The 16,010-nt window shown below is 28.0% G+C and overlaps 1 protein-coding gene and 1 long non-coding RNA gene across 5 annotated transcripts in view; both read right to left on the bottom strand.

Moving 5' to 3' along the window:
* Positions 1-6,835, bottom strand: part of LOC100197328 (polycystin-1-like protein 2) — a 105,773-nt gene extending 98,938 nt beyond the window's left edge. Inside the window, exons 1-2 of the mRNA XM_065804160.1 lie at positions 6,562-6,835; positions 3,806-3,860 (exon numbers count right to left, since the gene is read on the bottom strand). Coding sequence (XP_065660232.1) covers positions 3,806-3,860; positions 6,562-6,564 — 58 coding nt within the window. The 5' untranslated portion in view covers positions 6,565-6,835. The remainder of the gene's footprint in view (positions 1-3,805; positions 3,861-6,561) is intronic.
* Positions 6,836-15,571: 8,736 nt separating this feature from the next.
* The window catches only part of LOC136084061 (uncharacterized), a 2,637-nt gene continuing 2,198 nt past the window's right edge, over positions 15,572-16,010 (bottom strand). For 3 of the 4 annotated variants that reach the window (XR_010640303.1, XR_010640304.1, XR_010640301.1), the window contains exon 3: positions 15,572-16,010. This exon is cut by the window's right edge. This is a non-coding gene — a long non-coding RNA (uncharacterized LOC136084061). The other variant, XR_010640302.1, reaches the window with a different exon arrangement.

Raw genomic sequence — 16,010 nt, forward strand, 5'->3', positions numbered from 1 at the left:
AAAATTACGTTACTGCTCTTACATTGAGGAGTGATAGCAAATTTTTAGAAGTGAAATAAAAATTCGTTTTAATATTTTAACTTTTTTTTTTTTTTTAATCTTAAACTAGTTTTTTCTCAGAACGCCATTTTTTAGCATGCTGCAATAAATTACTTAAGAACTACTCGTTATGGTACTTTGAAATTTTGTTCAATTGTAGTAAAATAAATGATAAACTCATTAAAGCAATATATTTTTTTGTTTTATTTTTGAGGAGAGTTATGGGGTTGTGAGTGAGCTGTTTAAGAATAAATTAATTATTGATGCTATATTAACCTAATGCATATCTAATGAAAAAATAAATAAACACGAGTTTAACAAAGCACTATTTGAACTAAAGCGTAACAAGTCATGTGGATATGACGACATTACTAGTAATGTAGCTATCTATGTTATGGATAGTATAAGTAAACCATTATTTTATTTAATAGCATTTTCATTTGAGAATAGTATATTTCCTGATAAATTAAAATTAGCTAAAATTCACCCAGTTTTTAAAAATGGTGATTGTTCTTCTGTTTCCAATTACCGCCCTATATCACTACTCCTTGTCTTTTCAAAATATTTGAAAGGGTAATTTTTAATAGAATTTATGATTACTTGACATTAAATACGCTTTTATACAAAAATCAATTTGGATTTCAGAGATACTGCTCTACTGAACACGCTATTATTGAACTTTCTAATAAAATATCTATGTGCTTTGATAAAGGGGAACAAGTACTTGGAGTATTTATCGATCTCTCTAAGGCATTCGATACCGTTGATCACGGAATTTTGCTTTCAAAGTTAAAGCATTACGGCATTAAAGGCCTAACATATAAGTGGGTTAAAAGTTATCTTTTTAATAGAAAACAGTTTGTTGTCCTGGAGGAGTCAGGAGCTCTTGATATTGATTGCGGTGTCCCACAGGGATCGATCTTGGGACCTTTATTATTTTTAATATATGTTAATGATATGAATAAAGCTTCTCATAAAATATCGTCAATTATGTATGCAGACGATACAAATTTATTCTACAGCAATTCTGATGTAAAAATATTGTTCGAAACAATGAACGCTGAACTGGAAAGCTTTAACCAATGGTTTATAGCTAATAAGGTATCATTAAATTGTAAAAAAACAAGTTTTACTCTCTTCCATAAAATAAGACAATCAACTAATCTTCCGTTAAAATTGCCAAAACTGTCAATTAATAAAAATGAAATAAATCGAGTAAATTGTACAAGGTTTTTGGGAGTAATATTTGATGAGAACCTATCATGGAAAAAACATATTAGTCTTATTGAAGCAAAAATATCTTCTGCTATAAGTGTATTATATAAATCTAGGGCCTTTTTTGATTATAAATCACGCAAAATGCTTTACTTCAGTCTTGTTCATTGTCATCTCTCTTACGCTAATATTGTTTGGGCTAACACACACAAAACTAAATTAATAAGATTACAGAGGCTACAAAACCACGCATGTAAAGCGGTTAACTATTTAAAAAGATTAGAAAACCCTTCCCCTGTAATGAAATACATGAATGTGTTAAATATATCAAAACTTAATTCGCTTCAAATATTAATATTTATGTATAAATATAAGAATAACTTGCTGCCAAAAGTATTTTCTGATATTTTTACATTGGCGTTTTCACAAAAATACAATCTTCGATCAAATAGCAACCATAACTATCAATTGAGCAGAGTAAAATCGCAAGTGTCAAAATTCTCAATTATTAACCAAGGTCCGTCATTATGGAATCAGTTAAAAAATAACAATATAAAAGATTTGAAAAGCACTTTCTCTTTTAAACGACAAATGAAATTGCATCTCCTAAACTTCTGATATATATGCGAGTATGTTTATATATTTGTGTGTAAGTATGTCTGCATATGTGTTTGTGTATGTGTATGTGTATATATGAGGATGTATATATGAGTTTTTATTCTTCACCTAGTATTTTTCAGAAAAAATATTTTATTGTAAATTTACTAAAGGCTTGTGGGCTTTAAATGTTATTTAATGTTATTGTAAATTATGTTATTGAGTTTTATTCTTCACGTAGTATTTTTCAGAAAAAATGTTTTATTGTAAATTTACTAAAGCCATGTGGGCTTTAAATGTTATTGTAAAGGGGCTCTATGAAAAGATTGTGGTGACACCAGTCATCCGTATCTTCTTTGAGCTCCTGTCTGTCTTATATATATTCTTTGTGTAACGTAAAAGTTTCATTGTAATTTTGTTATTTTATTTTATATAAACAGCGAAAGAAAAAAAAAAAAACCTGCTTTAAGCTAACTTCAAGATTTTGCTTCAATGAGTATTTTGTTATATTACAAGTAAACACTGAAAGAATGAGTTTTTTTTTTAATAATTCACCTCTCCAAAGCCGAGAGGGTCACTACAGTCGAGGAGGCTACTTCTTGTGGTTACAACCCTCTCTCAACTCTATAACTCTGAAACAAAAACCTTGACGAACAAGGCCGCTGCATGGAGAAACAAGTTGAGCGCGGTACTACCAGGGACGTGGTGGGAATCAAACTTGGAACTTCTTGCTTATGAGGCGAGCGTTGTACCACTACACCACTACCGCTTTTCATAGGATCTACCATTATCTTAATACCTATCGATGAATCTCTTGACTTTTTAGGGTTTGCGACACAAAATTAGAGTCCAAATGTAAAAAAAAAAATTTTAATGCAATTTTTTAAAACTATCTGAAATAAAATCAATAATATTTGTCGAAAATAAACGATTTTTGAAATTTGACCACTTTTATTTATTGTAGTAGTTAAATATATGTTATTAAACTTATTATAGTTATTAAATATTTATTGCAAATAATTATTACTCTAATAGCAGTTTTAATTAACCAGATTATAATTTGTTGAAAGCCCAAACTAAAATTTTAATCAATTTCTAAATTTATAACTTCTTTAGAATAGTGATTTTAAATAGTTGCACAGTTCAACAACTAAAAAATTTTTCTGTTGCTGAACAAACTATGCTTGCGTAACTTATGCAAAAACGTTTTCCGTAAGTTACGAAAGTTTTGTGAATCCGCACCCAGGATTGCATCATCGTTAAAAAGTCAATTTAGTAATGAATGATAAATACTAAATTGATATTCATTCTGACTTAATGGATCATAGGGCAGGATTGAAGTCTTTTTTTTCAAATAGACCTTTATAAACTAAATTGGAAATTAAAAAAAAAATAAAAACGTTTAGAAGGGGGCAATAATACCTAACATGCTACTTATAAAGACTTATTTAGTTTCAGGTAAAGATATTGCATGTGGAATATTAGATATTTTGATATAGCCATTGAAACCTGTTTCATGGAAGGAACCTATCGTTCATTCCGTGACATAAGTTTTAAACGCCTATAACTAAAAATTTAGAACTCTACTAACAATGTCTTTTCTCAAGATTAAATAGATATTATATTAGTATATATTATATGCAGTATGTTATATATATGTAGTATGTTATATATATATGATATATATTATATGTAGTATGTAAGGTATTTTTGCCCCCTTTGAAACGTTTTTATTTTTTTTTGAATTTCCAATTTAATTTACAAAGGTCATTCTTTTAGAAAAAAAAGACTTTTCAATCCTGCCCCATATCAATTTATTCAGAATGAATAATAATAATTTGTTAGAACTCAATTAAAGATTAAATAAACTATAATAATAACAGTAATTAAAAATATAAATATTTAAAATACAATGTTATGTTTACAAAACTAAATGTTAAATCATTTTCCATACCTGACTGAGTTCCAGCAAGAAAGATTATTAAAAGCAATACAACAGGGGCATTCTTCTAAAATAAAACTATAACATTAAACTATTTTATAAAATTATAATGTTGTGCTTACTTTAAATTTTAATGTTTTACTTTTTTAGCAAGCTTCCCTTAAATCGTGTTTTAAAGTTATGGCGGTTAAATTTTAAATATTAAAAACTAACACTTTCTTTTCTCTCAATTTTTGAAGATTGATTGCTTAGATAGAAGCATTCATAAGTTTTTAACAAATTGCGGTATAATGCCATTCTGATTGGTTATAATTTACAGTATAAAAGGTAAGGGTATATAATACAACACCTGCTGTAGATTATCACAGTATATTTTAAATTTAGTATCTGATGTAGTATGTTTCAAGTTTACTAAAACATTTGAATTTAAATTGGCCCACCAAAAAAAAGCTAATTTTTTATTTCAAAGAGTTATTGATTTTATTTTTTTTACCCCAAAATGTGGCTCAAGGAACCATTTAAAACAATCAAGTTCGAAAAATGTCTTGAATTAAAAATAAAACTATGAAAAACTAGCTTTTTTTGTGATAAGCAAACAACTGCTACATTTAACATATCAAGCTGATAAAGATGTTCATTCTCTTGAAGGCGTGTTAAAACGGATTAGAATATTTTTGTATTGAATCTTTTTGTTTATGTAAAAAATCAAAAAAAAAAAAAAAAGAGAGATAATTGAGCCCAAAGTTATCTTGTTTTGAGGATTTTTATTTTCGGCAAAATTTGATTATGAGAAAAAGGCAAATATCTGAAAAGGAAGAACTAAAACCATAATATAAATTACAAATAAACATAATTTCAAGATATCAAAATCCTCCAGGAATATATTTTGAATTTTGTTTTATCATTTTCTTTTTCTAAATAATCTTTTTTGCTTGTTTTTGATTGTTTTTTTCTGTTTTGACTCGGTCAGTAGTAATGTTAGAAGTGAGTGCTTTGTAGTTACTTCTTTCATTTTTATTAAGTTTCATGGATGTAATATATACTCAATGTTGAAAATTATTTACGACTGAGAGGATTCCATTTGGATTTTTATTAAATTCAATAACAGCTAAGTTAACTCCAGTTTCTAAGACCTTTCCACTAACAAAAATACTTTTCGGACAACGTCTTCAAATCCTCGTTGGCATTTTGTGTTTTACCACAAAGACGTTTTTTTAGTAAGCAAAAGTTGGTTTTAAAACTTTGATGTATCCAACAAAAAGATTTACATGTTTTTCACCATGCATTTACACCATGAACTTTGTTCGGTGTCTATAGTATTCCACATTGTCAAATTCTATATTTAAATTCTAGAGGGGGGGGGGGGGGTTAATAAAAAAATCTCGCATCATCCATTTAAAATGCTAGATCCGCCCCTGTCAATATACCTTATAAAACAAACCTTCAACCGTTCATAAACTTTTCAAACTTTTGACATTTTTTAATAGTATTAATTCAAATTAAGTCTTTTTAACTTTTTCAGTTAAAGTGTAAAATTCCCATCATAAGGCAGAAATTATTGATTTTAATATTAAAATTTAGTTTTCAGTCATGCTAATTTTAGTCTAAAGCATAAATTTCTACAGTTCCAAACACCCGCAAACGCAACACCTTCAAAAACTTTATTATTGTACTTAAACATTTACATAATATGTAAATGTTTAAGTACTTTAAGTTAAATTTCTAATCAGCCTATATATTATATAGGCTGATTAGAAATTTTTACGCAAGAGTTAATAGAGTAAAACAGAGTTTCAATAAAACTCTAGAACGAGTTTTAATAAAATTCTAGACCAAGTTAAAACTTGGTCTAGAATTCAATAAAACTCTAGACCGAGATTCAACAAAATTCAATAAAACTCTAGACCGAGAATCAATAAAACTCTAGAACTCTACCTAATAATTAAGAACTTAAAAATCCTCAATTATTAGGTATTAATGGATTTGTACAGAAAAGACCTAGTGAAAACTGCAACGTGTGTTGCGGACGTGTTACTGTGGCTTTTTACGCTGACTGTGGCTTTTTACGCTGCATATTTGTTTGACAGTTTTCAAACTGTCTGAGGGGAACTAAACAGTAGTGTAATAAAAATTTAGATTTCTTTAGATGGAGGAGGAGTGTCAAACTTGTGGTTAGAGTAGAAAACAACTTGTATCTGTTAATGGGGCATATTATTCTTAAACTGATGAACTTGTTGGAGTTCCTTGGGGATCTGATCTTGGCCACTGTTTCTTATTTATACCATTGATTTATCTTGAGCCTTAAAATTCTGCAGATTACAACGCTATGCTGACGAAACAAACCTTCTTTAAATAAACGATTCCGTCAAAAAAGTTTATAAATTTATCTACAACGACTTTAAAAAACTGTAACTGTTAAACTGGTTAAACGCAAACAAAATATTTTGAATAAATTATACTTAAATATTATAAACTGTAAAAAAAAGCATAAATTATACTAAAAAAGTTTTTTTAATAATAAAAGACTTAATAATAATAAAAATAATAAGCAAGCAGAAGATAATTACAAACCCTGAAAACTTTTTTAAACATCTTAATTTTTGTATGACTGTAATAAAATTATTATTGCTATAATATATATTAGATACAGACACATTTGTTCAACAACACATTAAACTTGAGAAATAAATAAAATAATTTAAACTGCTTTAAATATATTTTATAATTAATTAAAACTTAAACTTAAAACTATGAATAACTAGAATTACCATGTTTTCTTCGAAACTTTGAAAAAAAATTTTCTTCTTGTTTATTTTTTTTTTTAATTTTATAGAACCCTTGTTTTCAATTCGTTTGGAATGAAAAATAAAGAATTCGCTAAATTAAATATTAACACATGTTCTGAAGAAATCTGAATTTTCAGTACAATAAAGAATTTATTAACAAGTCGACGTATTTTAAGTAACGGTTTGGGTGGAAAACGTGTTTCGATTTTTCAAAATACGTGCAGCTAGTTTTGAGAATTCTAAACAATACTGCGTCTAATATTTAGTATTTTAATTTAGTCATCATAAGAGTATCGGTTTAAATAATTTGGTAAAAAGATTTTCTTTTACCTTTTTTTTTTCCCGTTGATTTTCTAATTATTAGATTAAAGAGAGAATAAACAGCATTATTTTTTTTAACTTTTTAACTATTCAAGAAATGTAGCTGAAACCAAGCCTCTAGCTTGTTTTTTCAACTTATGTTAAAGATACTTTTATGTAAAAAAATATTGAAGTGAAGGAGTATAGAAATATTTTTTTTTTTACTTTAAAAAAAGTTATACAAAACTTCTTAACTGAATTCTACACGTAGGGTTTTTCCAGTGAGTACGCGTCGTCCGGGGGACGGACGACGGACGTCCTCAGGACGACGAATGTCCTCAGGATTAGTTGGTTTTTAAAACAAAATAATTATTTTGTTTTAAAAACCATTTTTAGTATTAATTTTAATGGATTCTAATTATTAAAAGTATTTTAGTAGATAAGAGAAAACCAAAAAAATCTCAATTGTTACGGATGTGGTTTTTAGTGGATATAAAGTAAAATTACTTCAATTATTTAAATGTTTTTAGTTAATAAATGTAAATACTTGCGTCACTGCTTATACGCTCGTCATCGTCAGTACCCGCAATACAAAATTTCATATATAAACCAATACAACAGGCGCAAAATAAAAAAACGTTACAATAGACTTTTTATTATTTAATGTTTTACATGATTTTAATTGTAATAGTAGTAAAAAAAAAGTATTATTTAAACTCAGGTAAAACGTGATAAATTTTTTTTTCTTCTTTATATCAAATTAATATAATCTAATAAAAAAAAGTATAATGGAAAAAAGATAGAGATACGATAAATTTAAATTATTCAATATTATACTCCGTTAATTCTGACGATAAAACACGTTTTATTTTGAATGCGTTTTATGTTTTTAACTTAAAAAAAGTTAAAAGGCAAAGTTGTTTTATATTACCACTAGCTTTTTATATTGACGAAACAAACTCGCAGTATTGTTTTACTGTTGCTTTATACAGCTTATTACAAAAACATTTTAATACGTTTTTAAAACAAAAAGTGCTTTATCGTCAGTTTGAAAGAGGTATGATTTAAACTCACATATAGTGGTGGTATATTAAATAAGATACAAATCATACAGTATCGTAGCTAGGGGGAGGACAAGAGGCAAATGACCCTGACGCAAAGATTTAATAGTGCGCAAAAAATTTCGTTAAATTAAAGCTTGCGAGGCCGGTGATTATCTTTATTTGTATATATATATATATATATATATATATATATATATATATATATATATATATATATATATATATATATATATATATATATATATATATATATATATAGGGTTTCCTGGGGTAATTCCACCCCCTACTTCTAAAAAACGCCTAAAAACCACTATAAAATTTAAAACAAGAAAATAGGACAAGAATTTCTTTTATTTACACATTTAAGCATACTGTTGATATAAATCTAAAGCAAGCAATCCAAAAAAACTACCTCCTAAATATTTATAACTTCAGGTTATTCACCTATTGTTTTTTCCCTATTTTTAATTTCTTATTTTATCGTATTTAAACAGAATGGAGGGGAATTTCATTACTAAATTTTCTGATCAAAATTATGGTCTTTTTGATAATGAAGCGAACACTGTTTATTTGAATAAAAAAAAAATTAAAAAGTAAATACTACACAATGTCAGAATGGGCACAACTTCTTCAACAAGATAAAGATAAATTCTCAGTTTTGAACATTGGTATCAGAAGTCTCAATAAAAATTTCAAAAATTTGAAAATATTATAAGATGCTACTACCGGAGCTACTACCCCCTGGCCCTCCTAAAACTGCTACCCCCATGGCTACCCCTAAATTGCTTCAAAATAATTTGCATTACGGAAACTTGGTACAAAAATGATGAAACAAATTTACAATTTGAACTAAATAACTACGTTTCAGTTCATCAACCAGAATTTAAAACAGCTGGAGGCGTGAGTTACGTTCACAATTCTATTAACTTTATTTTACTTAATGATCTTTGCGTCAATGAAGCAGATTGTAAGTCTTTATGCATTGAATTGATTAGCAAAACAAAACAAAAAACATAGTTATTAATAACATATATTAGAAAACCATCTGGTAATTTTAAAAAGTTTAAAAATCGTTTAAAAATATTCTTAACTAAAGTGAATAAAATGCGGAAGCATGTTTACATTGTGGGGGACCTAAACATTAGTTTATTAAATCATACTTATAAAAAAAAGTTAAACATTTCTTAAATTTTTTATTCCAAAATAACTATATTCCAACAATAAACATGCCGACAAGAGTAATGAAATAAATCCCAAACACTTCTTGATAACATAATAACCAATAACTTTTGTGGTGACCAGCTTCGTAATGGTATAATCAAGAGTGACCTGCCTTATCATTTTCCCTCTTTTTTAGTTACTAATTGCAAATACTTAGCGGAAATCCTAACAGACAGAAAAAAATTCATATGCTATGATTCAAAAGTAACAGGTAAACACTCAATAACTTGTGGGGTTCCTTAGGGTTCTATTTTAGGGCTATTATTGTTTCTACTGTACATAAATGATTTATACTTATCATCAAATCTTATAAATTTAAGTCTATTTGCTGATGATTCCAATTTATTTTATTTACACAAAGATATTAAAATACTTTTTAACACGTTAATGAACAATTAGAAAAAGTTAAGGAGTGGTTTTTAAGTTATAAGCTTTCTCTGAATGCTGGCAAAAAATAATTTATATTATTCCATAAATCAAACAAAATTGATAACACCCCATTACAATTACCAAATCTTATTATAAACAAAACTATTATTAAAAGGAAATCGTCAGTAAACTTTTTATGCGTGAAATTAGATGAAAATTTACGATGGAATTTTCATATAAACAATCAAGAAAATTTCAAAAACTATTAGAATGATATATGGAGCTAAACCATTTCTTAATTTTAAACCACTAAAGATTTATACTTTGCTTTTATTCATAGTCGCCTAACGTACTGTAACACCGCTTGGACAAGTACTAATCATACAAAACTAAAAAAGCTTTACAGTAAACAAAAAGATGCATGTCGAATTGTATTTAGTGCTAGGAGAGAAGAACCTTGCAAACCTCTCCTGTGTTTACTTAGAGCATTAGATATTTTTAAAATCAATTTACATCAATTTTTAGTCTTTATGTATAGAACTAAGTTAGGATTATCTCCAAAAATATTTGAATCTTATTTTAGTGAAATCTGTCATAAATACACAACAAGGTTCTCAAAAAACAACTTTGTTGTTCCAAAATATAGTTTGAAATTGAGCTCATACTTAATTAAGTATCGTGGGCCATATCTATGGAAAGCATATTCAGACATAACTAATAAAGAGATAACCTCACTAGATCTATTTAAAAAGGAATCTAAACGGTTCTTCTTATTTATGGATTACACTATGCATGATTTTAAATGTTTCTTTTAAATAAAATTAAACTCAAATATAAAAAATTAAGAAAAATTTAAAAAAAGACGGACTTTTATAATATAATTTATTGTACCTATACAAAGTAGTTAGTATAGAGGTGTTACCCCATCAGATTCACCATTTCTAAACAAGTCAAGGATCTTGAATTAGGGCATTGAAAAAATCCGATACTAGGTGCGCGAACTTCACCTATATATATATATATATATATATATATATATATATATATATATATATATATATATATATATATATATATATATATATATATATATATATATATATATATATATATATATATATATATATATATATATACATATACATATATATAAAGTAAAATAAAATAAATATGTATATCTGTTAAATTATTATATTAAAATTATTATGTCTATATATAATACGGACATAATATGAATGAATCATATTTAATATCCGTGTATGGACTCCATACTATGGAGAGATCACCAGTGGTAAAAGGACATTGTATTTTTAGCTTAAAAAAAATTATGGCTATACCAGACAGTTTTCATGAAAAATATCTAATTTTAGTAACTTAGCGCAGTGGTTAGCGTGCTTGCCTCAGAAGCAGATAAGTTGTTTAACGCCGCTGTTCAACTCAGAGCAAGTTTTACAACAACGGTAAGGAAAGTGGGGTGACCTTTCTTTCAAAGCTCTTCCATGTTGCTCTGTGATAAGACCGTAAGGACTCCTTAGGGCATCTAAAATAAAATTTAAAAAAAAAAAGGCAACTGAAGACATTTAAATTTTGAGGAAATTGAACACATTCAAAAGGCTTTTTTTTTGCTGATACATACCAATTATTACTTTTTATATTTTCACCTATAATTACACTGTGCTCTAAATTAGAGTGCAGTGAAATAATAAAATCGATATCAATTTGAATAAAAATAAAGCAATGATTTAATAAATAAGCATACAGCCAATATAATATTGTCCACTTCAATATTATTAGGTAATAAGTTTAAAATTGAATTTGTAATTAAATTTTTTTTGCTTGGTGTTATTATTAATTGCAAATTACATTTTAACGAACACAAAAAGACTAATATATTTGGTCTAGCCTTCAAAGTTCCTTTACAATTCTTCAAAACATTCATACTACCTAACTTTGATTACTGCTCAAGTCTAATTACTACACCAGAAAAATGCATACATCTTGATACTACACTAGATTGATACTCAACTTAGTTTCTCCGCGCAGCGGCCTTGCTCGGCAAGGTTCGTGTTTCGGAGTTAAAGAGTTGAGAGAGGGTTGCACCACGAATAATAACTAAAAAATAAAAAACACAAAAAAATGAGTAGCCTCCTCGACTGTAGTGGCCCCCTTCGGGCCTTGGGGAGGTGAATAATCTAAAAAAAAAAGATAAGAAATACAAAGCCTGAGCCATGCATAATACATGATTTTTTTTACTAATAAAAGTTAATATTTAAAACAAAGATATATTTCAAATCAATCAACAACTTAAAGCATACAATCTACAAGTTTTTCAGTATCGATTTTTCTGTAGAGTACAACAACTGTGCAATAAAATAGTTTATTACAAGAAACCGATGCACTTATTTAACGATTTGATTTTGTTAACGTTGATGACATTTCGCACAATATTAGAAATAAAAACTCTTTAAACTTCAAAGTATCTAATAAATATGATGAACAGTCATTTAAGACCTTCCTCAGCAATATAATAAATAAGGATTGCAATAACAACATCAAATTAGCACCAAAAGAGTTTAATCGTTTATGTTTATTTTTATTCAACTCCATCAACTCAATCATAATACATAAAATTACATTGAACAGCATTAAGTTTGATGTCAAAATAATTAGATTAAATAACTATATTGACTTTAATATTAGCGAAAAAATTAGAAAAGAAGTAAGACTAAACATTTTTAACATCTCTTTTATTTTGTATTTAAAAACGTTTACTATACTACTTGTATCTCCTATTAAAAAACACTTCTATTCACAAGCAATTGTAAAAGAAAGATAGTTCATAGAATAGAAGTAAAGAAAAAAAACACAGCAGTTTTTGTTTTATATACTAACATATTAGAGTCTCTAATATATATAATTTTGATTATTTAAAGACACTATTAACACTTAATTCATCATCAATAAACTAATTCGTTCTCAACGACGACGTTAGGCTTTGCGATAGATAATAGGATCGTACGCGGATTTTTTAGTAATGTGAAGGCAAATTTTATTATATGGTTAATTAAAAAAAATGTCCAAAGAAAGCGTCGGTCAAGGCCCTAAACGGTGAGCACTTGAAGCGCGCAGCTGACCAAAATCTTAGCTTTAGCTGAGATTTTGGTCAAGTTTATACAAGCCAACCGGTGAATAAGCCAAATTTTGACAATTTCTGAGCAGTGTGTATTTCATCGCAATTATATAAAATGCCCAATACTGTGTCACATGACTCAGATTGTATGTTTCTCGTTTACCTCATTGATATGATAAATTCTCAATCATTGGTATGAAAAAGATTTTTCATACCCATGACTGAGAATTTATCTGCTTCAACTGCACAATAGTTTGAAACTAAAGTAGTGAAGAAGTGAAAAAGAGTTATACTTACTTTTCAGCCTTAACTAACGGAAAGGATGTTTTGAAGTGTCGTACGCTAATAAATGTAAAACGCTATTGTAAATGCAGGAGAAGTTCGAGACATAAAGCTTTTCCTGCTCTTGGTTCACACCTAGATGATATAATTGATGTTTTGGCATAGTTCAGAGATGGGACTATTGAAATATAAAGTGGTGCTGTAAATCTTGTATTATGTGTAATTACATACCTCTTTTTAGCTTTCCTTTTTTCTGGAGCACTTTCTTAATTGAAATTAATTATGCACAGAATATAAAATTAATTATGCACAAAATATGAAATTAATTATGCACAAAAGTTTCTATATATAACGAGGGTTCTGTTAGATTAGTTTGCCCTAAAAATGGAAGTCTTAGCAAAGTTCTTTGCTGATGAACGAGATAAGTCGTAGAGAAGGAAGGTATTTGTACTTTGGACATATGCCAAATATACAATATTACAAGCGAAAAAAGAGTTCGCTGACGAAAGAAAATGCCAAGTGAAGAAACCGTAGATGTAAGCTCAAGTCTCTTTAACGAAGTCAGACGAGAACAGTGCGACTGGAAAGAGAAATTGTAAATCACTTATTTAAGTTATTTAAGAATTTGAGAAAAATTTTTCTTAAGTTCTCAAACAACTTAATAGTGGTGGTCATCGGCTAGCCACTTTTAGCGGCTGCTGCTCATGGTCCACTAAGTAACCGATGAGCAAAACTACAGTGGTCCGCTCAAAATGCCTATGTAGGTCCACTGAAATTCTGCTGTAGAATGTTTGCTGGGTAGTTAAATTGTATGATAGATATGTTAATATATGTAGCAATATCTGAAAGCATTTTGTGATTCGCAGTATTTTGTGTGTATAAATAGAACAATAAATATACAAGAGAAATTTAATCACTGAAAAGCACGACATTATATACTTTTTTATTCACACATACTTTTACTTATTTTATTAAAACACAAGGCTCACTGGCACCAGATCTAAAACATCCAAGAAAATATAAAAAAAAGCTCTGCAATGTCTTTATAAAGATTTGGGAAGCAAAAAAACAACCTTTAAAATGGGAATAAATAAGTGCAATATTTATTGTTGGTCCTGGATGCTAATAACATTCGCTTTCAATGGTGTCTAAATTAAGTACCGCTATTTTAGTGTTTTAAAAAATATCCCATAAAACAAAAAATGTTCCATTATTTTATTTTCAAAAAAAATGTTTAATACTACAAAATTAAAAAAGAAAAAAAAATTAATTAAGTTAACGAACTAACGAATTAAATTAGCTTTACTAACTTTGGGTTAGTAGTTTTTAAATTGAAAATGTTTTCTTTTAATGTTCAAATATTTGTTAATTTAAGGTATTTGCATGTAACGATCATTACAAAAGTAAGTTCAAAATTTTTCTACATCTCATTTAAAAGTTATTAATTGATTTTAATTTACCGCTTAAAGTTAAAATAAATTAGTTATGCAATATTTAACTAATGAAATAAACAAAGTTGATAAAATGAACTTTGCAATGTTTCTCCATGCAAAGTTAATTTTTTTTCTGTAGCTATTAAGGTGCTCCCAGAAGTATTAACGGTCTTATCACAGAGCACTGCGGAAGATAATTTAACGAAGAAGTTCACGCGTCGTTCCCTACCAGTGTCGCTTGAGGCGTCGAACCTCGGACTTCTTTTTTCTTAGCCGAAGTTCTAACCGCTTCGCCACGGCTTCTAATAGATAAATAATAAATTATTATCATAACAAAAAAGGTCATTTTTATCTAAACTCCATAAAATGTACGCAAAGACTTTTTTTTATGCAAAAGATGGTCCAACACTAAAACCAATTCGCTTAAAAAATTCTAATGAGATATGCATCTAAATGTAAAAAATCCCTATTCGTACACCACAAGTATGTGAAACTTAAAATTTTCAAACACAATCAATTAAACTAGTAAGTTTCTTATGTTCTCAAATAAAAATTTGCATAATCCTAAGACAATATTTGAGTTATGTCAATTTTCATAGACTAGATTCAAATATGAGCGAAAGCGGAACACATATAACGTAAACTAATTTTTTTAAATATATATTTGGTATACCATCAGGACCAATAATGTTTGTCTTTATTATATTATTTTGGGGTTGTCAGAGTTTTATATATTTATTGGAGCTGCGTGTGCTTTATAACGTGTTCACTCCCAGACGGCACATCTGGTTTTAAACTCGAAATTAAAATCGGTATAAACACGTGTTTGTTACGTTCTAGGCGTAAACCAAAAACACGTGATTTTCGCGAGATGTTTTACTGGAGTTTAACACGTGCTTTTTAAGGTTTCAAACACGAGTTTTTTTATGCTTTAAATACGTGTTTTTGAGGTTTTAAACTCGTGTTTTATGAGGCTTTAAATTCGTGTTTTCTTTAGTTTAAAACGGTCTTATGGCATTAAATAAAGTATCCAAACGGAAACTTTATTTAATGCCATAAGTTAGTTCAGACATAAGTTTTCCAAACTAACAGCTGTTCAGCACGGTTCAATGATAAACCAAAAATACGTAGGTTTTGTTAGACATACTTTTATAGCTTTAAACATTAAACCTTTTTTCATATATACTACATTATATTTACGTCAATTTTGTTGTTTTATTTTTGTTTTTTAAGGTAAATTATTTACAATTATACTACAAAGAAAAAATAAATAGAGAAATAAAAAACCAAATCATCAAAAATAAGCTAATAAAAGACGTTTGGCACATCGTTACCATACATAATATTTAATTTCGATTGATCGCCTCTTCCGTCATTATAAAATCTAAAATCGTATAACAATATGCTGTCGCATTTTTACAAACAATTTCAGTAGCATCAAATGCTCTTTTTAATTTTTCTTAAAAGTCGGGTCTCGAACTTTACTAATTCCTCAATTGAGGTAACCTGTTCAAATTTAACTTCATTCAAATCTTTATCTAAAAACTATTGCAGTAGCCCGAATTTCTTTTTATGTAATGGTGTGACACAATCATTTTACGCTAAAACATGGCATCATCCATGGGAGAGGTT

This window comes from Hydra vulgaris, chromosome 08 (assembly GCF_038396675.1).
Source record: "Hydra vulgaris chromosome 08, alternate assembly HydraT2T_AEP".
Taxonomy (NCBI): domain Eukaryota; kingdom Metazoa; phylum Cnidaria; class Hydrozoa; order Anthoathecata; family Hydridae; genus Hydra; species Hydra vulgaris.